This window comes from Schistocerca piceifrons, chromosome 5, assembly GCF_021461385.2.
Source record: "Schistocerca piceifrons isolate TAMUIC-IGC-003096 chromosome 5, iqSchPice1.1, whole genome shotgun sequence".
In the NCBI taxonomy this organism is placed as follows: Eukaryota; Metazoa; Arthropoda; class Insecta; order Orthoptera; family Acrididae; genus Schistocerca; species Schistocerca piceifrons.
The window spans coordinates 318,186,112-318,211,879 of record NC_060142.1 but is presented as its reverse complement, the minus strand read 5'-3'; the positions used below and the strand labels follow the sequence as shown (position 1 = coordinate 318,211,879).

At 45.6% G+C, this 25,768-nt stretch overlaps 1 protein-coding gene across 1 annotated transcript in view; it reads right to left on the bottom strand.

Annotated features, from left to right (window-relative positions):
- The window catches only part of LOC124798969 (whirlin-like), a 569,605-nt gene extending 555,795 nt beyond the window's left edge, over positions 1–13,810 (bottom strand). The window contains exon 1 of the mRNA XM_047262505.1: positions 13,675–13,810. Within this exon, the coding sequence (XP_047118461.1) occupies positions 13,675–13,804 (130 nt within the window). The 5' untranslated portion in view covers positions 13,805–13,810. The remainder of the gene's footprint in view (positions 1–13,674) is intronic.
- Between the last annotated feature and the right edge of the window lie 11,958 nt (positions 13,811–25,768).

The following is a 25,768-nucleotide window of genomic DNA, read 5'->3' as shown; positions in this document are numbered from 1 at the left end:
AATTGATCAGATGTAGCACACTCATCTGCGATCGCGCTGCACTACGAGGGCGGTTCAGAAAGTAACCTCCGATTGGTCACAGTGCGGGTTGTGGGGGAGTAGCGACGCCATCTGAGCGTTCACGCACTCAACAGGTCAGTCGGCATCAAGCCGTGGTCGAGTGAACGTCGTACCTGCGCTAGTTTAGTTTTTGTGGCAGTTTGAAATGTGTGCTGCAATAGAAAACCCCGCCAAATGTGAAGTGCGTGCTGTCATAAGGTTTTTTACAGCCAAAGGATATTCTGCAGCAGCTATTCATCGTGAACTTTGTGCCGTGTACGGACCAAGAGTTATGAGTGAAGGAGTTGTCCGTGAATGGGTACGTTTATTTAAAAGTGGACGAGAAAACGTTCATGATGAAGAGAGGAGTGGTAGACCATCATTGGTGACTGACGAACTCGTTCAGACAGTTGATGCAAAAGTTCGTGAAAATCGACGTTTCTCAATGTCGGAGTTGTCTACTGGTTTTCCACAGATTTCTAAGACTCTCTTGTACGAGATAGTGACAGCAAGATTGGGTTACCGTAAGTTCTGTGCACGATGGGTGCCCAAAATTCTTACCGACCACCACAAAACTCAAAGAATGGCCTCTGCATTAGACTTTCTGTCACGTTATGAGGACGAAGGAGAACCATTGTTAAACAGAATCGTGACCGGTGACGAAACCTGGATTAATCTTTAAGGGCCATCGATAGCTGGTGAAAACTAGAAAAGCTATGGGTTTTGGAACAACATATGTGAAGACATTACACGTTTTTTGTACCAAGGATGTGCTTTTTCATAAGCTACTGACTTTACTTTTCCTCAGTTCCTCACTTAATAAACCACTGTTTCGGAATCCTCTCGCAGTTGTGTCTGCACAACATTTACTCAGGTGGAACTGTGTAAAATGTGCTGTGTCATGGCAGAAGAAGCAAATTTTGACATGGCAACCAGAGAAAAGTGTAGGTTTTATTCAGAATTCGCTGTTTATGACGCTTCTCTGAGCGTTACAAATGGTGAACAAGCCACGCGAAAATAAATCACTGCATTTTCGGCGAAATTCCTTTCATATTCTAAGGAAAGCAGAGCTGACAGTAGGTCTTTTCGAATGGTCACCATGCAAGTGTGGGCGTGGAGGGGCCCCACTTTATTAGGATGGCACTTCCCCTCGGGCGCTCGCCATTTACCCTGCGGCCTACAGCGTTCTGAGCGACCCCCCACCCTCCCATCACTGCCACTGTCACCCACGCTTCCCCAGCTGACTGCGCATCTAGTGACCAAGGCACTTCGTGCGCTCTGTACACTCAGACTATGGGTTGAACGCTTCACTGGACCGTCGGTGCACTCGACAAGTTACATCATGCGAAGAGAGACGAAAAATGCGGCGCATTCCATCACACTAAATGGCTTCCAGTTTCTGTGTTGTTCGGCCCTCTGAGGTCATGAGTCCCCTAGAACTTACAACTACTTAAACCTAACTAACCTAAGGACAAAAAAATGGTTCAAATGGCTCTGAGCACTATGGGACTTAACAGCTGTGGTCATCAGTCCCCTAGAACTTAGAACTACTTAAACCTAACTAACCTAAGGACATCACACACATCCATGCCCAAGGCAGGATTCGATCCTGCGACCGTTGCGGTCGCGCGGCTCCAGACTGAAGCGCCTAGAACCGCTCGGCCACACAGGCCGGCCGTTAATCATACAGTAATGCAATACTTAATATGTTACATACGCTTATGTTGAGCATCAACTACCTATCCTTGCACCAAGTGTCAATCCACTCCCGGTTATCCTGCAGTTAGATCCAAAACATAGCCTTGCTACTTCTTTATATACATCAGCATCTTCTGTGAACATCTTCATGGAGCTTCAGAGGCCGTCCTCTGCGTCATTTATGTATACTTTGAACAGTTTCAACGCAGAAATTGATTTACATTATACAAAACGACTTTACATTCATACAGTCAAAACTTTCCCACAAGCACAGTGTAATTGATAAAATGAAATTTTTTGCTGTTTATAGAAATTTTTCACAAAGAGTTTTTGGCTTTACACAAGTCATGATTATTTAGATCTGAAGACGATCAGTAAGTGATGGGAACTAGTTATCATTTGTGAAAATCGGCAAGTAAGACTGTTACTATAAATATTAACTGCACATATCTCATGAAAATACGTCAGCCATTATCGATTTTGTTGTTTCTTGTGTGAACTTCAGACCCCTGTTAGCATTTCACCCGATCGACAATTTCGAAATTCACCTTGGTTGCGTTGGTGAAGAATGTTCTAATAAACACTATGTACTGAGAAGTATCCGGACGTCTGATAGTGGACAATGAGATGAGAATCCAACCTTCACCTTTATGACAGTTTGAACTCTGCTGCGGACACTTTCAATGATGTATAAATATCTATGGAGTAAGTATCCCATTCTTCCTGAAGAGCCGAAACCACAGGACACTGGCAGAAGGAAGTTGGTCCCTGGGACCTGGAGCGCATCTGCGTTTTAACTTACTCAAAAAGCGGTCCATTGGCTTAAGGTCAGGAATGTTACTGTCCATAAGCAGTCATCATCTCGGACCGGTTCCTCTGTTATACTCAGTACAAAATTCTGTAAAATACGTTCATATCCTTCCGCATTTAGCGTTTCCTTAAGCGCAATAACGGAATGACACCATAACCACGAAACACACCCCTTACATGAGGTGGGTCTGGTCTTGGTTTAGTTATAGTTGTACCTTCGCGTCTCCACTTCACAGTCACATCCACAACAATCAAGATGGGCAGCTTTAGAAGGTTTGAAATATCCCTGCTGGAATTGTTACCTAGGGGATATCCAGTGACCAGCCCACGCTTGATGACCCTGAATTCTCCTTACGGACCCATTCCGCTGTTACTACTCGTCGCCCCCTTTTACGAGGGGCGTTCAATAAGTAAGGCATTTCTGAAAGCAGGTTGGTTTTATTCAGAATCCCAATCAACCATATTATTCCTCACTCCTTTGGTTATAAAACCTTGTTTTTCAGCATAACCTTTGTTCAATCAGACGACCTTACATCACCTAACTGGGATGCCTCACGGTACCATTCCACTGTCCTCACTCCTTTGGTTAGAAACCCCTGGTTTTCAACATAACCTTTGTTCAGTGAGGCGACCTTACGTCACCTTACTGGAATGCCTCATGGTACCACTCCACTGTTCGACGTTGGAGCCAACGTTTTGCTGCATCAGTAACCTCCCTGTCATCCACGTGCTGCTTCCCGAGGACTGCATCCTTCATTAGGGCAAACAGATGGAAGTCAGGAGGCAGGAGATGCAGACTGTATGGTTGATGAGGAAGAACAGTCCAACGAGAATTTGTGAGCTTCTCCCGAGTGCGCAGTCTTGATGAGGTCTTGCGTTGTCATGAAGGAGAAGTCAGTCCGCATTTTAGATTACATTAGATTAGATTAAGTTTCCGTTCCATAGACCCAAAAAATGAGATGATTCTCGTGGGTGTGGAACTTGTCAGAAAGTATGACATAAAAACATAAAACATTTGAATATACTACTTACTACCTTGATCATTTGTCAAGAGATAGTCGAAAATAAGTTAATTCTATAAATATTAGCTGTCGCAGTTTACTGTTTTGTATTAACATACTGTCAGAATGAAACACTGTTCTGCACTATTAATAAATTTATCATATGCAAAATACACAATCTTGACTTTTGTGACCAAGTGTTGTCAGAACTGAAATCTAACAGATATTTTTACTTAAGCTGACTTAACAGTCTCTGTTAAGATATTCATCTATGGAGTAGAAGGCGTTGCCTATCAAAAAGTCTTTCAAACGCAGTTTAAACCGTGCTTTATCTGAAACCAAGTTTTTAATGGTTGCTGGCAGTTTATTAAAAACGTGTGTTCCTGAATATTTAACCCCTCTTTGGACCAAGGTAAGTGATTTTAGGCCTTTTGTAGATTGTTCTTATCCCTAGTATTGGTACTGTGTACTGAGCTATTGGTTGGAAATAGAGATGTATTACTTGCAACAAATTTCATTAAGGAATAAGTGTACTGAGAAGCAGTGGTAAGAATACAAAGTTCCTTGTACAGGTTTCTACAAGATGTTCTCGAATTTACACCACAAATGATTTTTACCACACGCTTTTGCACCCTAAAAGCTTCTGCTCGGTTTGATGAGTTGCCCCAGAATATGATCCCATAACGCATAACAGAATGAAAGTAAACATTTTTGTTGTATCTCCTACATCTGACATCATTCTCACGGCATATAAAGACTTGTTTAGATGCTTAAGCAATTCTGTGGTTCAAATGGCTTTGAGGACTATATGACTTAACATCTGAGGTCATCTGTCCCCTAGAACGTAGAACTACTTAAACCCAACTAACCTAAGGACATCACACACATCCATGCCTGAGGCAGGATTTGAACCTGCGACCGTAGCAGTCACTCGGTTCCAGACTGAAGCGCCTAGAACCGCTCGGCCACTGTGGCCGAGGCAGGATTCGAATCTGCTCGGCCTCACCGGCCGGAAATTCTGTGGTATGGCCTTCCCAAATGAATTTATTATCGAGTTGTAATCCCAGAAATTTAACACTGTCAACTTCTTCGATTTGCATGTCTCCATATGTTATACTCATACTGGAAGCAAATCTCTTACAGGTTCTGAACTGCATGTAGTGGGTTTTCTCAAAGTTTATCCTTTGGCTACGACCACACTGAAGTCGTTTCCTGAGAGTAGCATAGTATGCTTCTGTTGTGTACATAGTTCCGCGTAGTCAGCGTGTACACAACTTTCCCACTAGAGCGCGCCCCACTAACACAACAGCGCAGGCGCAGCGCTCGTTCGTCTCCGCACTATGAGATGGCGCTGCCATAGAGACGGACCAAACTCTGCTTCTGCCGATCCGCGTATTAATATGTAACGCAGCCAATGAGATTGCTGCTAATGTAGAACCTTTTCTCCTCGCGGATCACAATCGTGCAGTGATACATGAACGCGCGAGGTATTATAATGAGTGTACAAACCTCCGATTAGTCAGTCTGCATTTGTCTGTACCAATCTATAGTCAAGTTTCAGTCTGCACCTAATAAGATTACCATATTCCTGTACGTAGCCATGAAGATAAATGTATAGACACTTTTCTGAAGTATCAGAGATATATGTGAGAATAAGATTAATGCACCAATACCAAAGGAACTTCAGATTGTCAATTGTAAATAGCATCCAGAACCAAGTTAAGTAATTTTTATGCTTGTTATTATTTTAATAAATGCGTGTGAAAATTAAGCAAGTTCTGTTTAAAGTTGGTCACCGTCAATCTGCTACTCTAAGCCTGAAAGTGGCATTTCTATCATCTGACTTAATGGCAGAAGATAAACACGCCTCGATAAGACCACGCTACATAGTGCTGACAGTCGCCTACTTCGTTCGACAAGTCAAATAATCTGATGATGTGTGTACCGAAGGTCTTACAGTACACACACCACAGCTTCAGAATTTACCATTGCACCATGAGGGAGGACATCAAACACAGTAACCCTTTCAGAGTTCCAGAAGATTGTCGTCATGACTTTGCCAGCTGAGAATGCAACTTTGATCTTTTTCTTCAGAGGATCAGTGGTGTGGAGCGGTGGTGTGGCGCCAATCCACTTTTCTGGTTCGAAGTGATGAACCCATGTTTCATTGCCGAGGACAAGAAGTTGTCACGCTCAGCCGTGTAACGATCAAGAAATTCTCCTCTTTGTGATCTTCTATTAGGTGGCGGGGGATCAAGTGGGCACACGCCTTTGGGTACCCGAAATGGTGGGCGACTGTATGAGGACTATCAACAGACAAGTCCAGTTGAGAACCGAGATGTCAGATGGTGATCCGTTGATCACCTCGAATGGGAGTGTTCGCTCGTTCCAACACGGCAGGAGTCACAGCTGTGTGCGGCCTGCCACCATGCGGGAGATATTACAGGTTTGCGAGACAATGCTGCGATGATGAAAGGCGCCTCGCCCAACGACTCATCGTGCTTTTTTTTCAATGCCAGATCTCATCAGACATGCTGCAAACGGCTATGAATACCTGCGATGCTCTGATTTTTGACCAAAATAAACTCAATGACAGCTCTCTGGTTGGAAGGTTCCTTCTTTACAGACCCCATTTGAAGGCCATGTATAGTGCCACCACGTATCAGAACTAAAGGAGCTGAAATGGATATATTCGACGATGTTCCACAGCAAATTCTGAATTTTTAAAACGAATCTCGCCTAGAAAATAAATATGTTGCACTGCTTATTGGATGCACCTCGTATATTGGTGGATCTACATCTGGTGACGTCTAGCAGTCAATCCGGTCTTATACTGGTATGGCCGGATTCTTTTATCAGATAGTGTACGTTAGAACGTGACTCGCCGGGACTTGCTCTGTGCTGTCGCAGGAGTGGACAAGACGGTGACGCAGAAGGCCACTACGGCCATTAATCACCTGACTGGGCCCAGGGCAGCAGGCGATACCGCTGCGTCGCGCATTTCCGCCGCTGTGTGACTCACGGGGCAGTCGGGGGTTTCGACCGCTGCGCTCGCAGTCCAGCGTGCTGCGGCGCGTGGTGTTTCGCTGCATTCCACTTGCTTTGTGTACGTTAACGTTATCTCCCTAGTTCGTCGGCGCTGCTAACTGAACTGTCGAGCACCGGCCAATCGTAACAGTCAAGGACACACCGATAGAGCCCCTAGTTTGTTACAAAGGAACGTTCTCTCCTGATGGATGTAAGACTGAAAGGCAACCAGTATTGCTTGTGGCCCAAAGTCAAAACTGAAATAGCCCTAGCTTCACCCGACCGTACTGAATTGTTTCCCATACTCTTTTTAACTCGCTCAGGAGAAATGACACGGAAGTTCCTATCACGAAGCACAACACCTTGATTACAACTGAGTTTCTACAACATCTCTAACGACGTTGTGGTAATAGGAGAGGGGGTCTGGGCTAGAGGAATGCACATACATGTCCTTCTAACTAATGAATTAGACATTTTACGGTGTTGGGTAAATGCGAAATCGATAGAGATATTTTGCAAGATGTGATCCTCATCATTTCATGAACAGCCCTGAATTGTATGGCGCATGCGCCCCAGTGACAGTGTACACCTATCTCGGCATATTGGAGAGCTATCCAGTTCCACAGATGCCTCCAGACGTCATTTTCCAGCCGGAAGGTGCTCCACCCGACTATCAGGAAGATATTACCACGTTTCTCCACGAGACCGTTTCCTAAGCTTGAATCGGAAGGGAGGAGTTTCTCGTTGCTTGGCCCTGTCAGGGCTGTTGTTGTTGTTGTTGTGGTCTTCAGTCCTGAGACTGGTTTGATGCAGCTCTCCAGGCTACTCTATCCTGTGCAAGCCTCTTCATCTCCCAGTACCTACTGCAACCTACATCCTTCTGAATCTGCTTAGTGTATTGATCTCTTGGTCTCCCTCTACGATTTTTACCCACCACGCTGCCCTCCAATGCTAAATTTGTGATCCCTTGATGCCTCAAAACATGTCCTACCAACCGATCCCTTCTTCTAGTCAAGTTGTGCCACAAACTTCTCTTCTCCCCAATCCTATTCAATACCTCCTCATTAGTTACGTGATCTACCCACCTTATCTTCAGCATTCTTCTGTAGCACTACATTTCAAATGCTTCTATTCTCTTCTTGTCCAAACTGGTTATCGTCCATGTTTCACTTCCATACTTGGCTACACTCCATACAAATACTTTCAGAAACGACTTCCTGACACTTAAATCTATACTTGATGTTAACAAATTTCTCTTCTTCAGAAATGATTTCCTTGCCATTGCCAGTCTACATTTTATATCCTCTCTACTTCGACAATCATCAGTTATTTTACTCCCTACATAGCAAAACTCCTTTACTACTTTAAGTGTCTCATTTCCTAATCTAATCCCCTCAGCATCACCCGATTTAATTTGACTACATTCCATTATCCTCGTTTTGCTTTTGTTGATGTTCATCTTATATCCTCCTTTCAAGACACTGTCCATTCCGTTCAACTCCTCTTCCAAGTCCTTTGCTGTCTCTGACAGAATTACAATGTCATCGGCGAACCTCAAAGTTTTTACTTCTTCTCCATGAATTTTAATACCTACTCCGAATTTTTCTTTTGTTTCCTTTACTGCTTGCTCAATATACAGATTGAATAACATCGGGGACAGGCTACAACCCTGTCTCACTCCTTTCCCAACCACTGCTTCCCTTTCATGCCCCTCGACTCTTATAACTGCCATCTGGTTTCTGTACAAATTGTAAATAGCCTTTCGCTCCCTGTATTTTACCCCTGCCACCTTCAGAATTTGAAAGAGAGTATTCCAGTTAACGTTGTCAAAATCTTTCTCTAAGTCTACAAATGCTAGAAACGTAGGTTTGCCTTTTCTTTTCTTTTTCAGGGCGCCGATCTGATTTCTCAAGGACAGTGTTTACAGAACAAAGGTTCGATACCTGGCAGGTTTGCGACAAGGAATCTACGCCGCACAAGGTGCCATGACACCTGTCATGTTTATGGACATGTGGAGAGTAGTGGAGTGTCGTTTTGATAGCTGTCGAACTACCAACGGTGTCCACATTGAACTGTACCAACATGCATAAAAATGATTGAGCTCATATAAACAAATGTTTTTGTACACATGTAGCCCGAACATATTATAGAGCCATGTGAGCATAGTTCTCAAGAATGGTTTCCTCCACATTATTTCATGGAGAAAATATCGTTGATCTGTATCTACTTCGTTAGTTTCCCTATTATTAATCTCCCTATTACTGTAGAGAACATGACAGAGATTACTTTATTGTTAGTATTTCTTCCTGCTCCATTTGCGGATGGACTACGGGAAGAATGACTGATTGTACTCTTCTGTACGGGTTGTTGTTGTCTAACTTTTATCTAGACGATCTCCACACGACAGGTACGGAGCGGGATGAACAGTATTGGCAATTTCGGACCAAAGTATTCGCCTCTTTTTTCTAGTGTTTTCCAACTGAGATTTTTAAGCGTCTCTAAATGGAGTGGACTCAGCGAAGCAGCCTCTCGCAACAGTTTCGCGAGATACGCCTCGCTTAGAGTAAACCACGGTACGTACGGGGTGAACGTCGTCCGAACCAGGGAACGTATTGTCAGATGTTGCATGTGGCGAAGCAGACGCGAGTGGGGTTTCTGGCGCGCATCTTGTAAGAGCCTCGTTTCTCTCCTTTCTTGTAATGTAAGCGTCGTTACGTGCTGCGCGCGGGACAGTGAACCGAAGGAAGACGTCCGCCTCATAGAAGTACGAAACAGTGTGGTATCCCTAAGAGAAAGCCCATCACTGTCGGGCAAAGACGAGAATGTTTGTGAGGAAATGAGCGTGATCCCTCACCAACCAGCTTCAGCTCTGAAATACGGGATGATAACTCTTTTGGGGTCATATAGAATCGAAAGAACGAGAAAAGACAAAAGCACGATCATTGGATTAGGTTTGAAAAATACGAATTGTATGTGTGCACATTCATTATTTTATAATATTTCACAGCATACTTATTTACTGCACGCATTTAATAAAACCAAACCTTCTTTAAAAGTGAATGTATACGATTCGAAATGGGTTCCTCACAAACACTTCCACACTTTGAAGAACAGAGACAGCCCAAATGTTACCCTGAACAAACTGCTGGCATAATCCCTGATATCATACCCTTTGAAATCACATACTATAGACATGTGCATGAATCATCAGTCGCAAGAAATATCAGTGTCACAGCCAGCCTACCTCGTACAATTAGGCCTACTGCCTCTCTCAGTTTCGTATCGATTTTTTTCGATTTGTAGAATGATTATTGATACAAAATGTTCGAAGTTTTCTTCAATCATAAGGACGAAGTTCTTTCGTTACCTCCACTGGGTTTCAGTGTCATTTTCCTCATAAGCTGGTTTCAGTACTGGCAACGCTGACGAAATAATACCTACATCTACCGGTGGCGAATTCGTTTCGTTTTCGTTTTCAGATACAGCATCGTCAAGAGCACGCAGCAGCCGATGGTAGCAGAAAGACCGCCGACGTGGTTGTCTCGCCCAGAGTGCCTGGTTATACTTCTCTTGCCTTTTTCACGCACTTATTTTTTCTCAATTGTTTTTATAGCATGAGTGGCTTTGAGCTGTGGTTCCACAACCAGGTTGTGAAAGGATACAACACTCTGAACTTCGTTACTTACAAGTTCTTCGAAACTTGGGTGGCTGAAGCGAAACTTCAGTAGGGTTCACCACAAGAGTGGGACATTCCATTAAGAGTAAACGATATTGGGCAAGACGATGAAATCCTATCTGCAAACATGATTTTCTCTCGGCGAGCGTACTTCGAAATGAACTAGTGCGCAATAAATGGTTCCCATGCACCAACATTCCTTTGTCGAACCTCTCGTTTTCTTGCCGAATCTACCCTCTTGAAATCTTCCCGTGACACTGATCTCCAGCAGTGATCAAAGCGTGGTAAGACACATGGTAAGGTACAGCCTGGATGTGATTTGAAAAATACACTTGCATCGGTTCTGCAAGAGAACCTTTGTGTGAGTGAAGCGTCACTGCAAAAGCAGAATGCATATTTCTAACGACAATGCTGGACGCATATTTTCACAATGGCTAAGACCCGTGGGTAACCAAGGCCACGTGAGTATGCCGTGGTGTGAGCGGCGGAGACTGCCATGTTCCACCGCAGAGTGTCGTAACAGACACTGCGGCCAGTGCTGTGTTTGCACTTAACCACAGCATTCTGCTGGGAGAGATGGTAAGGGTTACGAGTCTTCCATGGTCGGGTATCTTGGGGATATGACTTACGTTTCAAACGTTCCTCGGGGAAATTCGCGTAACTGCGGCCTCCTTGAACGTACGTAATGCTGGTTCAGATTTTCCTTGCTCCTTGGAATTCTGGCGACATGTCAAAAATTCTGCAAGTCAGTCACCAGAAGAAACCCTTCTGAGGATCGTTACATGTTTTATACCCGAGTTACTACACGATTGTGTGCCACTGCTAATGAAACACTCATAGTTGTATGTTCCTGATTTACGTGACAGAAGGTTCAAATGTTTCGAATGGCTCTGAGCACTATGGGACTTAACGTCTGAGGTCATCAGTCCCCTAGACCTAGAACTACTTAAACCTAACTAACCTAAGGACACCACACACATCCATGCCGAAGGCCGGATTCGAACGTGCGACCGTAGCAGTAGCGCGGTTCTGGACTGAAGCGCCTAGAACCGCTCGGTCACTGCGGCCGGCGTGACAGAAGGCCGGCCGAGGATTGCGATCCACACTTTTACTCTACCCACTGAACTATCGGAATGCATTTCATGTTTCCACTCACAACATCAACCTACAAGCACGTTTAACTTGTAGTTCACAATGCAGCGCCTAAGAAACGGAGTACAAGATGGAGAACGCCACTGAGAAATATTTGTGAATGCGTGGTTATGAGCCGCCACTGAATTCAGCAATAAATATTTTCCAAGTTAGTACTAGTGGATTTGAAATGTAAACTTTTCGGCTAAGTTGCCATCCAGCAGGGCTCAAATTTCACCTGTGGCCTTCCTTAAAACGAAATACGGCACTGAAATGAAATGATCGTATGGCATTATTGGCTGGCAGACCCCATCTGGGTAGTTCATCCACTTAGCGCAAATTTTTCTAGTTGACGTCATTTCGGCGACTGATGTCTAGAGGATGGCGATGAAATGATAAGAATAACACAGACACCCAGTTCCCGAACCGAGGAAATCTTTGACCAAGGCGGGAATCGAGGTAGCAACGCTGACTACTACACCACAAGCAATACTACTTTAATACGTTACATGTCACGGATTACTGTACACCCGTACCAGTTAAAGGAGGCGTTCAACGTGTCGTCCTCGCATATGTATACAACACTGCATTTGTCTCTCCAGTGTCTTATGAGTTCTTTCGAACACTTCAGTACCATCTCGTAAAGGTTGATGAGACTGTACAGTTCGCTATTGCAATTGTTGAGCCAATACAGGATTGCTGCACAGTTCACTTTTGGGTTGAGGGGGGGGGGGGGGGAGAGGGGTTGAAGGGACCAGACTACAAAGGCTATGAGCCCAGACAGAAAAATCAAGGGTAAGCTTGTCCCGGAGGCGAAGGTACAAGTGTTGCTCGATCTGTCCATCTTGGACCATACTGCCGCGTTACATGTTGTCTTACATTAGGAGAAAAATATGTCGATGCTTTGTCATGCACGTAAGATATACTCCAGAAATTTGAGCCCAACTGCATTTGGATTTAATCGGAAAGTTTACGTGTCGAATACACTGGTACTAACTAGCGCAATATGATATACTGAAATCAGCGCTGGTTCGTGACCACATATTTTCAATCATGTAGCATGGACTTTTTGCTTGTATTATCGTATACAGGGTGGTCCATTGATAGTGACCGTGCCAAAGATCTCACGAAATAAGCATCAAACGAAAAAACTACAAAGAACGAAACTCGTCTAGCTTGACAACATGCGTCAGCGCATTGTCAATGGTTGGTTGGTTGGTTTGAGGAAGGAGACCAGACAGCGAGGTCATCGGTCTCATCGGATAAGGGAAGGACGGGGAAGGAAGTCGGCCGTGCCCCATTGTCAATGCATTTGCGAATATTACGGAAGGCGAACTACTCGCTGTTGAGAGGAATGTCGTTACACGTATTGCCAAACGCATTGAGGTTGACGGACATCATTTTGAGCATTTATTGAATTAATGTGGTATTTACAGGTAATCACGTTGTAACAGCAAGCGTTCTCAGAAATGATAAGTTCACAAAGGTAAATGTATCACACTGGAAGAACCGAAATAAAATGTTCAAACGTACCTACGTTCTGTACTTTAATTTAAAAAACCTACTTGTTACCAACTGTTCGTCTAAAATAGTGAGCCATATGTTTGTGACTATTACAGCACCATTTATCACAAAGCGAAAAAAGTGGTCCAAGTAAAACACTCATATTTCTTTACGTACTACACGAATATGTAATAAAAGTGGGGGTTCGTATTTTAAAAGAAAACGCAGTTGATATCCGTTTGACCTATGGCAACGCCATCTAGAGGGCCAACCATGGCGCCATGTGGTTTCCCCCTTCCAGCTAAACAAGTTTCATTCTGTGTAGTTTTCTCGTTTGACGCTTATTTCGTGAGATATTTGGCTCGGTCACGATCAATGGACCACCCTTTACTTTCACCCGTGCCAGTTTTCATTATTAATAAAGATATCCCCTTCTATAGGCTTCCCAAAATTTCCGTTGTATTATGTTACCTTCTTTTCAGGTACCAATTACAATGACAACAATAAGTACTTAAGATGTAAATTGTGAAAAAAATGGGGATGGATCTTTAAATTAATTTTTATCATCTTTCCGATGTCTAACGGTATTCTTTTAACTATGTTTTGTGTATAGAAATGTAAATATCGATACAAAAACCTGACATCAACTCTTTAAGAAAAAAGTACGTGCGAGTGATCTTAGTAAGGGTGCCATTTGTCTCGGCCCGAATGTATTCCGTGTCCACGTAGTGCCCATAACTTGCCCTCATTATTGAGTGGCAGAACTCGGCGCCAGCCGCTGGGACTCACCGAAGGGCCGCTTCCTGCCACTGGCCGCTGAGGGGCTGGCGGCGCGGCGGTCCCTGGTCCATCGCCTGAGGCGCGCCAGTCGCGCCCGCACGGGGATCACGAAGATGGCCCGCAGCGCTCCGCGACGCATCCTGGCCGCACGCAGGCAGGCAGACACACAGCACTGGGGGAGCCGTAAGGAGCCTCGGGCAGGCCTGGCCGCGGTCACGTGGCGCGCCGCGGCCTTCGGCCTTTCCTGCCCCCACAATTATCGCAGCCAGGTTGCCGACAAAGCCACTCTGTCTGCCACGCTTGCGCACTCGACCACTCGGGGCCCTCACGCTACCTAGCTCCTCCTCGGTGTTTACGCAAGCATCACGTGCTCTACAAAACCTGTTTTCCATTCACCCGTTCTCATACTTCCCTGAAACGTTTGCGAAAAATCTATTATTGTAGCTGCAAATATATGCTATACCTGTTCGTATTTTAGAATACACACAAATCAAAAAAAGTGTTGCATCACCCCGATGTGTTACTATTGTAATGCTCCTGTACCGATCGGAAGGTCACCCCTAATTTGTTTACAAACATACAGTTAGTTACCATGGACGCTACCTACGCGGAGAATGCCGCACTCGAATGCATTGCAGCATTTCAGTTGAAAGTAAAGACGCAGTAGGGACGCATCAGACATGTCTGTGGAGCACTAGAGTGAACATCCACCACGGCACGAAGGAGAGTCGTGACTAGTGATCGGGTCTGCATCATCACGTTATGCGCAGTAGGCTTTCAAATGGTGCAAATGGCTCTGAGCACTATGGGACTTAACATCTGAGGTCATCATTCCCCTCTACTTAGAAATACTTAAACCTAACTAACCTAAGGACATCACACACGGCTATGCCCGAGGCAGGATTCGAATCTGCGACCGCAGCAGCAGCGCGGTTGCGGACTGAAGCGTCTAGAACCACTCGGCCACAGCGGCCGGCGCTGTATGCTTTCAACTGGGTAAGTGTCTCGACTTGTCCACCGGATTCGAAGTGATGTGGTGCGAACATGAAATCGCTTCCGAGTTGCAGGTAGTGTTGAGGACATATACAGCACAGGCCGTCCACGTTTGACAGATGCACAGGATGATCGGTATCTATGGCCTTATGCGTCATGGGAACCGTGGGATGAGGACTTCAGAACTGGATTCGGCTTTCGAAGAGGACAGGCTGCCGGACGTCATATATCGCATCAAACTTTTCACAGACGATTGACAAATGCGATCCTGCATTCTTGATGGCTATGGCGAGAGCTGCGTCGTATACGATAGCACCATGGACTCCGTCAGAGATGGACAAGGAATCATGTAGAACGGCCACCCCAGGATTAGCGTCGGACGAAACTCGAATCTGTTTGTACCCTGACAATCACAAACAACGTATCTGGAGACAAGTCTGTAATATCGAACGACTCAACACTCTGACCCGTATATGCGACATTGTGGTTGTTGAGTGATGTTTGGCCGGCCGAAGTGGCAGCGCGGTTCTGGCGCTGAAGTCTGGAACCGCGAGACCGCTACGGTCGCAGGTTCGAATCCTGGCTCGGGCATGGATGTGTGTGATGTCCTTAGGTTAGTTAGGTTTAACTAGTTCTAAGTTCTAGGGGACTAATGACCTCAGCAGTTGAGTGCCATAGTGCTCAGAGCCATTTTTTTTGAGTGATGTTTAGCAGTGGGATTACATACGGCCATCGTACATATCACGCGCTTGTTGAGGGAAATCTCACTACCCCACCTTACAGGGACGAGATATGGCAATTAATAGCGGGACCAAATCGTCGACACTTTGGTAATAGTTTCATCTTGGTGGGTGATAAGTCGCGTGCTTGTCCTGATCTTCTCGTAAACACGTTCCTGAAGCATCCTAGTATCGCCAGAACGGAATGACCTCCCTGTTCCCCGAACATGAATCCAATCGATCTTATGTGGTACCGATTGACGTCTACAACAACCAAGTACTCTGCGCGACCTACTCAGAATCACCATTGAAGAGTGGGACAATCTGGACGAGGTCTGGCTTGGGATCTCGTCGATAGTACGACACGACGGATCCAAGTCTGCATCAGAGCAAGGAAACATCCCACCACGTATTAACGTTGCTCAGGAGTGTGCGAAAAGCTTTCCGTGGGAAACTGACGAGCCTGTCGTTACATTTTTTTTGTGGCCTGGACGTATTGTTAAAATGAATATATGCGTATGCCTCAAATTCAGTTTTTCTTTTCAATGTCATCAGTTTCTAAATGAAGAGGTGATGTTGATATGTATACCTAGAAACAAAGATAATATTACTGTCCAGGTACAGCTGGAACTGTTAATTTCTTTGCCCTTTACTGAACTACTAACTAACGCACTTGGAGAATCTGGGCATGATTTTAAAAAGTTTTGTAGCTTTCGCCTTCTGGACTGTGGTGCGATGCAGGGTAAGTGTGGAAAGGATACGAAAGGACAAGAAAAGGAAAAGGAGTCAAGGAAGGGAAAGGAAAAAACAGGACAGGTAAAGACAGGAGTTGACAACAGCGGTCAGGGAAGGACAAGAAACAACAGCAAAAGACTGGAAATGAAAGGAAAGGAAAGGAAAGGAAAGGAAAGGAAAAGAAAGGAAAGGAGAGGAAAGGAAAGTTGGAATCCAAACTCCCATTGACGCGGAATCATCAGGGATGGGGCACATTCTCGGATAGGACAAGATAAGTCAGGAAATCGGGCGTGGACTTGGTTAAATAATCAGCCTGCCATTCACTAGAAACTATTTGAGGGAACTGCCGAAAATCAGTCCAAGATAAGGAGAGGATAGCTTGTTCCGAGCATCTCCTAGCTAAGAGTCAAGTGTCAACACCACTGCGCACCCTCTCGCATTATGGGCGATGACGGCTGTAACCGGAAACGTTACAAGAGACTAAACTGGTGTATGCTTCAGGTAAAAGAGCAACAGTACGTTTCAGTTAATACACAAGAATTTCTCTGCTTTACAAAGTACAGGGTGTAACAAAAATGTACCGCGCAAATTGCAGGACACATTACGTTGCACGAACATGAGTCTGGAAAGTTTTTGTTTCAATGTTCCAGCTCATTTTCTCCAGCTCATTACTCATGGGAAACACACACGGACAGAACGCACCAGCATACCATATGTAACTCTTTCTCACAGGAGATGTTCAATACGCCCTCCGTGAGCGCTGATACATCTTGGATGCGCTGGTGTATCCCTGGAGTATTGCGTCTGATTTCGCAGCCTTCCATAATACGGGCACGGAGACTCTGAACATCTTATACTGGGGTTCCATAAACAAGAGGTTTCGAATGCTCGGAGAGCGTGGAGGCTAGGCAACTGGTCCATCTCTACCTACCCACCTGTCACTGAATCAGTTATTTAGAAGCCGATGGAAATTAACACCAAAATGAGGAAGCATATGTTTTGTCGCACAGCTAAACGCACATCTGCTAACACATCAAGTAGAACATTCTCTATCCGGACGCTGTGACCGAGCTGTTCTAGGCGCTTCAGTCCGGAACCGCGCTGCTGCTACGGTCGCAGGTTCGAATCCTGCCTCGGGCATGGATATGTGTGATGTCCTTAGTTTAGTTAGGTTTAAGTGGTTCTAAGTCTAGGGGACTTATGACCTCAGATGTTAAGTCCCATAGTGCTTAGAGTAATTTGAACCATTTTTGAACATTCTCTACGAAATTATGATAACTTTGTCTGTTGAGCCTGGTTGGAAGAAAGTGAGGCCGTACCAAATAGTAACCAACAATGAAGGCCCTTACATTGACAGCGAACCTTTGTTGAAGACTTACTTTAACTGTTGAGTGAGGACGGACGTCTGCACATGTGTGCCGATTGTGAAAACTTATAATCTAACCTCGATGAAACGACGCCTCATCTGTGAATAGCACCGTTATACTAAAATTAGGATAGACACTTCGCTGAGTAAACTATTCACAGAAGAGTACCTGTGCAGCAAACCCAGCTGCTGGTAGTGCCTACAACGCACAACGCTGTAAATGATGTGGATACAGCTGATCCTCGTATAACACTCGTCAGATATTAATGTGGTCGACATTCAATGCTGCAGCTACATGTCTTGTAGTAACACTATGGTCGCCACGTTGTGGCGTTCTCCAGTATAAACGCTGAGAGCGAGCGTCATTGCTACCTCCTATTCTATACATCAAATGATCATCTGCCATCTCTGCTTTTATGTACACTGCCATTGCACGAGCCAAGTATGTGATTAACTCTATGTAATAACCTGTGCACTTGTAACGGTTGTACTGATCGCTGGAGCAGTTGATGTTAGCAGTAAACAAGCAATGACGTACGTGGCATAGCTACAAGGAAAAATAAAACCTCGGCGGTGTACAACGTAACCAAGACTGCATGTCCTCCATGATTCTAAAGTTCTGTTCTTGTGTGTCTCCCATGATTAATGAGTTGGAGAAAATGAGTTTTAACATGGATGAGCCACGTGCGGCTCGCGTTGGTGCCGTTGGTAGTTTGGCATCGTGTAAAAGGGATAGTGGAGTCTCGTTTTCTTCTTCTGTTTACTGGCGCCACTACGTTTGCTAGCGTTGTCTGTCCGCGAGTGGCAGGAGCAGTGTTTATCGATATCTAGTACCTGTACTTGGGAAGGATGTGAAGTGTTTTTCGGGTCGGGTGTGTTGTTAGTTTGGTTGGAACGCAACAGCAGAGAGGTCCGGCAGCGCGAGGACATGCCGGGACTGCTGGTGGCACGCAGGCATTGTCAGATCGAGGGGCTGTAGTTGCGAGGGCCACAACCTCGTTGTTCACCAGACCTATCACGTTGAGTTGAGTGAACATTAATCCAGTAGTGAAACCTGCACTATTTGGTGATGAACCCGTTTGTTCATGCCTTGCTGCTCACAGGGTCGCCGTGGGAGCGTGTCGAGTTGGCGGAATCTACACTCCTGGAAATGGAAAAAAGAACACATTGACACCGGTGTGTCAGACCCACCATACTTGCTCCGGACACTGCGAGAGGGCTGTACAAGCAATGATCACACGCACGGCACAGCGGACACACCAGGAACCGCAGTGTTGGCCGTCGAATGGCGCTAGCTGCGCAGCATTTGTGCACCGCCGCCGTCAGTGTCAGCCAGTTTGCCGTGGCATACGGAGCTCCGTCGCAGTCTTTAACACTGGTAGCATGCCGCGACAGCGTGGACGTGAACCGTATGTGCAGTTGACGGACTTTGAGCGAGGGCGTATAGTGGGCATGCGGGAGGCCGGGTGGACGTACTGCCGAATTGCTCAACACGTGGGGCGTGAGGTCTCCACAGTACATCGATGTTGTCGCCAGTGGGCGGCGGAAGGTGCACGTGCCCGTCGACCTGGGACCGGACCGCAGCGACGCACGAATGCACGCCAAGACCGTAGGATCCTACGCAGTGCCGTAGGGGACCGCACCGCCACTTCCCAGCAAATTAGGGACACTGTTGCTCCTGGGGTATCGGCGAGGACCATTCGCAACCGTCTCCATGAAGCTGGGCTACGGTCCCGCACACCGTTAGGCCGTCTTCCGCTCACGCCCCAACATCGTGCAGCCCGCCTCCAGTGGTGTCGCGACAGGCGTGAATGGAGGGACGAATGGAGACGTGTCGTCTTCAGCGATGAGAGTCGCTTCTGCCTTGGTGCCAATGATGGTCGTATGCGTGTTTGGCGCCGTGCAGGTGAGCGCCACAATCAGGACTGCATACGACCGAGGCACACAGGGCCAACACCCGGCATCATGGTGTGGGGAGCGATCTCCTACACTGGCCGTACACCACTGGTGATCGTCGAGGGGACACTGAATAGTGCACGGTACATCCAAACCGTCATCGAACCCATCGTTCTACCATTCCTAGACCGGCAAGGGAACTTGCTGTTCCAACAGGACAATGCACGTCCGCATGTATCCCGTGCCACCCAACGTGCTCTAGAAGGTGTAAGTCAACTACCCTGGCCAGCAAGATCTCCGGATCTGTCCCCCATTGAGCATGTTTGGGACTGGATGAAGCGTCGTCTCACGCGGTCTGCACGTCCAGCACGAACGCTGGTCCAACTGAGGCGCCAGGTGGAAATGGCATGGCAAGCCGTTCCACAGGACTACATCCAGCATCTCTACGATCGTCTCCATGGGAGAATAGCAGCCTGCATTGCTGCGAAAGGTGGATATACACTGTACTAGTGCCGACATTGTGCATGCTCTGTTGCCTGTGTCTATGTGCCTATGGTTCTGTCAGTGTGATCATGTGATGTATCTGACCCCAGGAATGTGTCAATAAAGTTTCCCCTTCCTGGGACAATGAATTGACGGTGTTCTTATTTCAATTTCCAGGAGTGTATTATCTGTCTTCTACTGCCTGTTATTAATTTTTGAATTTTGTGTTATTATTGGTGAAGTGCAACTAGCGGTGTTTTACTGCCTACTGGCCACTAACGTCCCAGTTACCTGCCCTGGAGGTTAGCGTATTTTTGTGGCAGTGTACTTTTCCTCGTCTTGCCGATGCTGTCTGGCATGACGTGTAGTTCGACAGCCTCCTTGATTGCGGTGTGGATTGTGGTTTCTTTTGTCTACCTTGGTTGTAGTGGTTCCCTTTGCCCTGCGATGTTTTAAACACTGGATAGTAAAGAGGCAGTGCTGTCTGTCACTGCACCCTCGCTTGAATTATTCCATCGTTGTACTGGTTATCAAACGTTAGGTGCATTTGCTAAAAGGATTGATCGGCGCTTAAACTGTACCTAGTTTGAGTTGCCATCCTGTTAGGTGAGCATAACTCTTGGCTGCCTGTCTCACCGCTTACGCAGCTGTAGGGACTTTTCTCAGGCCAATCCCTGGAGCACTGTCTGTGGACCACTCCCTTCTTTATTTGGTCTGATTGTGTCAACTGTTTAAAAATAATATTTTGTTTAAATTATTCCTATTGCTTGTGGCCTACAGCCGACAAATAATTTGAATTCTTCTTAATAAGGCCTTCAGCCGTCAGTGTAGCTTGTGTTACAGTCAATTTTTTTTAAATGATTGTTTGTAAAAAAATTATTTCCATAAATAAAGTGTATGTGTTTACTGTGCAACCAACGGTAACTGATTAGGCCGCGTCCACACCTTTTCCTGCTTTCCCTAAGTTCCACGTTTCAATGGAAACAAAGCATTTCCGGATCCAAGTTCGTATAACATAATTTCTTCGTCTACGCCTGAGGAATGTGTACTGCAATTTGTGCCGTACATTTTTTTTACATCCTGTGTAAAAGCTGGTTTCGACAGAAATATCAAATTCAGATATATGAATCTTGCTCCGCTAGCGTACTAAATCAGTTCCGTCAAAGTCTTGCTACTTTACGTACCCATGGCGCAGCTCTTCTAACTGATGGTCACATTATGGATCAGATCCACCAGGAGGAAGCAGATTCGGGTTTGGGTGGTGGAAGAATTTTGCATTGTCAAGGAGTGGAGACGTGGTAGACAACAGAGATTCATCAGTAGACTGTGGGCCAAGGTAACTGCTTAAATCCTAGCCTCATTTTCTTGGAGCGGCGCTATGCACACTGTTCATGGAGATCGATGTGTGGGATGAGAACGTTTAGGAAGACAACTGAGGTAACGATGTTCCAGAATAGCGAATGCCACCTGCTTGCTTCCATTGACTCCATACTAACCCATAACAACACCAATCGAAAGCTCGAGTGTACATTAATTCACAACAATCATCCACATGATACAACTGCGCACCTGACCAGTCATCATATGTCGGGGGAAGGTAAATTTGAAGTATCTCTTACAGTACTTTGTGCAAGAAGGCAGTGCAGGATACCACCTATAGTTCCCAAATCTGGCCCGCATCTCGTGGTCGTGCGGTAGCGTTCTCGCTTCCCACGCCCGGGTTCCCGGGTTCGATTCCCGGCGGGGTCAGGGATTTTCTCTGCCTCGTGATGGCTGGGTGTTGTGTGGTGTCCTTAGGTTAGTTAGGTTTAAGTAGTTCTAAGTTCTAGGGGACTTATGACCACAGCAGTTGAGTCCCATAGTGCTCAGAGCCATTTGTTAAAATATGAGGGAAAATGGATGAACATAGTAAACGAGTTCCCAAATCTCACCTGCTACGGAAATGTATCTGACCTTTAAAGTAATATCATTTAAAGGAACAGGATAGTGGGAGGCAAGAAAGCTATCAGACGGCTATCTGTAATAGACTGCTGGCCATTAAAACTGCAGCATCAGGAAGGCGGCATGCAACAATCGTTAAATTTGCATGAAGTGTGCTGCCTGCTTGAATATGCAAAGATTAGCATTCAACGCAACCACACAAAGCAGGGAGGAGTAACGCCATCTACATTCTGTGTACCGAGCGAGGTGGCGCAGTGGTTAGCACACTGGACTCGCATTCGGGAGGACGACGGTTCAATCCCGTCTCCAGCCATCCTGATTTAGGTTTTCCGTGATTTCCCTAAATCGTTTCAGGCAAATGCCGGGATGGTTCCTTTGAAAGGGCACGGCCGATTTCCTTCCCCATCCTTCCCTAACCCGAGCTTGCGCTCCGTCTCTAATGACCTCGTTGTCGACGGGACGTTAAAACAACACTAACCTAACCTAACCTACATTCTGTGTATAAGAAAAGATTACGCAGCAGGATTCTCATTCATAAGTCGGATTTGAATGTTACTTGTTTGTGATTCGTGTAAGAAAGTGAAACGACTACCAGAATGTGTTGGAATTCGACAGTGGAAGAGCGATGGACTGTCAAGCCAGCAGTTTCCCGTTTCTTGATACTGGTGCTCATGTTGATTGGGATCCCACGATTGCCGTTTAAATATGGAGTCAAAAGGGTTCGAAGGCCCATACTCAAAGCGGTACAGGGTATCAATAGTCTCAAGCAACCAGTACCCAAGACGAGGGAAATACAGGGCGCAATGGATATAGGTGAGGATATTTTTATATATTGTGTCTTAATATGTTCAGACGTTAGTGTGTTGGTTGTTTTTTCTTGGCGTCTAACAGCCTTCCTGCATACATGTCGTATAATTTACTATCTGATGTTTTCTGCACGGTCGTAACAGCACCGTAACGAGGAGAACGCGGTAAGTACCATAACACGATTCGTGAGACATTTGTTCGCTTATTTTGACTCCTGTTTTAGGCTCGAATGCGGACGCTACCCTAACTGATTCGTCATACTCACATGGGCGCTGCACCTGGTTCGATTGTGTGGGGTGCGATTGTGTACACAACACCATCAATTGGTTTGCATAGCTGGCTGGTATTTCTTAAGTGTCAGGGCCGGTGGTTGTGCCCTGTCTTCTAGGTCTTCATCACGATATCTGGCAAGAAGATAATGCAAAATCATATGTTGCTCGTGCTGTCCTGACTTACTTCCATTCAGAAGCTCTTCGACTGTCGCCCTGGCCAGCAAAATCTTCAGCTCTCTCACGCACTGACGACATTTGGTCATGGCTTGATGAACTGAGAGACTTGCGCGCCACCACTCGCCATGCACAACCATTAACGTATACTGGCACGAAGCTGAATCAGCATGGAATGAAGTACTCATATCTGTCATCCGAACTCAGATCGAATTGGTTCCCAGCTGGGTTAGAGCTATTCTTGTTGCCAGAGGCGGCAGCTCTACGTACTGAACTTCGCACCCTCTACACCTCGAAATAATTCACAAATTTAATCATGTGTTCTTTCTACAATAACGAATATGCAAAACAAATGAACTGTTGTTATTTACTATCCATCCTGGTGCAGTTTTAATGGCCAGCAGTTTATAAGCAAAGAAAGCGGCAACTAGAAGGTGTTTCAAAAAGAATGATCTGATTTAAAAACTCCATATTTATTGATAAAAACACGCTACAAATATGGGAAGCATTGCAAAATACTCACAAAATCTTGAAGTCTTAGCTGTGCTATTATAAACGTCTATCAGTAGTAGCACCAACAGCCGGCCTGTGTGGCCGTGCGGTTCTAGGCGCTTCAGTCTGGAACCGCGTGACCGCTACGGTCGCAGGTTCGAATCCTGCCTCAGGCATGGATGTGTGTGATGTCCTTGGGTTAGTTAGCTTTAACTAGTTCTAAGTTCTAGGGGACTGATGACCACAGATGTTAACTCCCATAGTGCTCAGAGCCATTAGAACCATTAGCAGCACCAACAACATCTAGACATTAGTTAAATTCGTCATAACCTTTACACAATGTATGTGCTTTTACAGAAGTTTTGCTGATTTTTATTCTGTTCTTCACATGTTCTATGTAACGAGGTAAAGGGGAGATGAACACGTTTTCCTTCACATATCGTCACAAGGAAACTTCCCTTGGGGTCATGTCTGGAGATATTGGAGGCCAAGATCTCACGGCAATGTCTCGGGGTCCCGTGCGTCCTATCAAGCATTGAGGCAGGGTGTCATTGAGAGAAAGGCGTACCTTGTTGTGCCAGTGAGGTGTAGCTCAATACTGCTGGAAAATGAAGTCATCGAAGTCCTCCTGAAGTTGTAGAAACGGCCAGGTCTGCAGCATCTACAGATAGCTCATTCCAATCACTGTGTTTTCCTCAAAAAGGAAGGGACCGTGCACTTTTTCATGAGAAATGGCGCAGAAAAGTTCACTTTAGGTGAGTCTCTCTTACGCTCGTTAATGTCGTGTGGTTTTGAAGTATCCATATGCGCACGTTATGTTGTTTTATTTTACCGCTAACAGGAAATGCTGTTTTATCACTGAAAATTAACCGTGGTAAAAATGTATTGTCTGCCATATATAGTTTGAGGTCAGCCCGTTTCATTTTTATCACCAGTCCGAAGAGATAGCACCAACTGTAGTCAATATGGTTTATAGACCAAGCGACGCCTTAACTCTCGCCAATTCTCTGCTTTTGCGGCGAGTAGGCATTCGTGGACTCCACGCAAACGTTTGTCGAATTATTTCCACCATGTGATGAGAAGTGCGAGGTCGATGTGGACTCTTAACTTTGTACAACCATCCTGTCTCCTCGAACTGGTGATACCAACGTTAAATGTTTAAGGGTGAGGCTGATCAGTGTCAAAACGCCGGCGAAAAACACGCTGGGCCGAAATTACTGACTTACTCCTTGCAAACTGCAGCACACAGAACGCCTTCTGTTGAGTGGACGCCTTCTTATTCCTGACTGACTGCGAACTGAGAAGACGCATTGACTGACATGTAACGGCGATTTTCTGAAACTGTCTGCAACGCACCTTCAAACAATACACATTTCCTTGCTGGAACGTCCCATGTCTCGTAATTATTACCGTCCAAAATCAGGTCATTCCTTTTGAAACACCCTGCATTTTAAACGGGCAGCTTTGAAACGGCCATTGTTTAAAACGTTAAGTGTTTCAGAGTTCACCACCGAGACGGCAGAGAAGTCCTGCATTTCTGATGGTAGAGGCCTGCCTTTAACTTTTCTCCAACTTAATGGCCGCTTTACTCAGCCGAACTGAAGTTTTGCTGGCGCTCCAAACTGCAGCACGATTTACCGGGCCGTGCATTAGCCGGGGCTTGGCAGAAGTGATGGCAGCGTAATAGATGTTGAGAATTCCAGCGCACCCTATATTCACCTGTCGACTGACTGGTTGGCCCGAACGCTTTAATCCAGACTCAGGCACGAACCTCGCGCCAGTGCATCGACTTGGTGGATGTGAGTTTGTCTGCTCGTTTCCTCGTCACCGTAACGGGTAGTCCGGAATCTGCCTGTTTTAGTCCCTCCTTCTCTTATTCCTCGCTTTTAATCGAATGAGGAATCCATTTTTTGGTAAATAGTATCACAGTTTAATCGCACACAAGCTAAAAGACTATCTAAATGTTAATTCTGTTTTTAGTTTTGTAATAGAAAAGACGAAACTATAGGTAAAAGCAGTACCTCGCTAGGGAGTACTATACAACTAACTGATCGTACATAAAAACATGTAAGATCACGCAGGTGAAAACCGGAATAAATTGTCAAACAGCTTCGTGCTTATCGAAATGAAACATCGCTGATAATGGTACTGGTAGCAGTAATTTATTTCCTTTCTGAGAAATAACTTTTTATATGTACAATCATACGCTTTCTCATAACCACTAC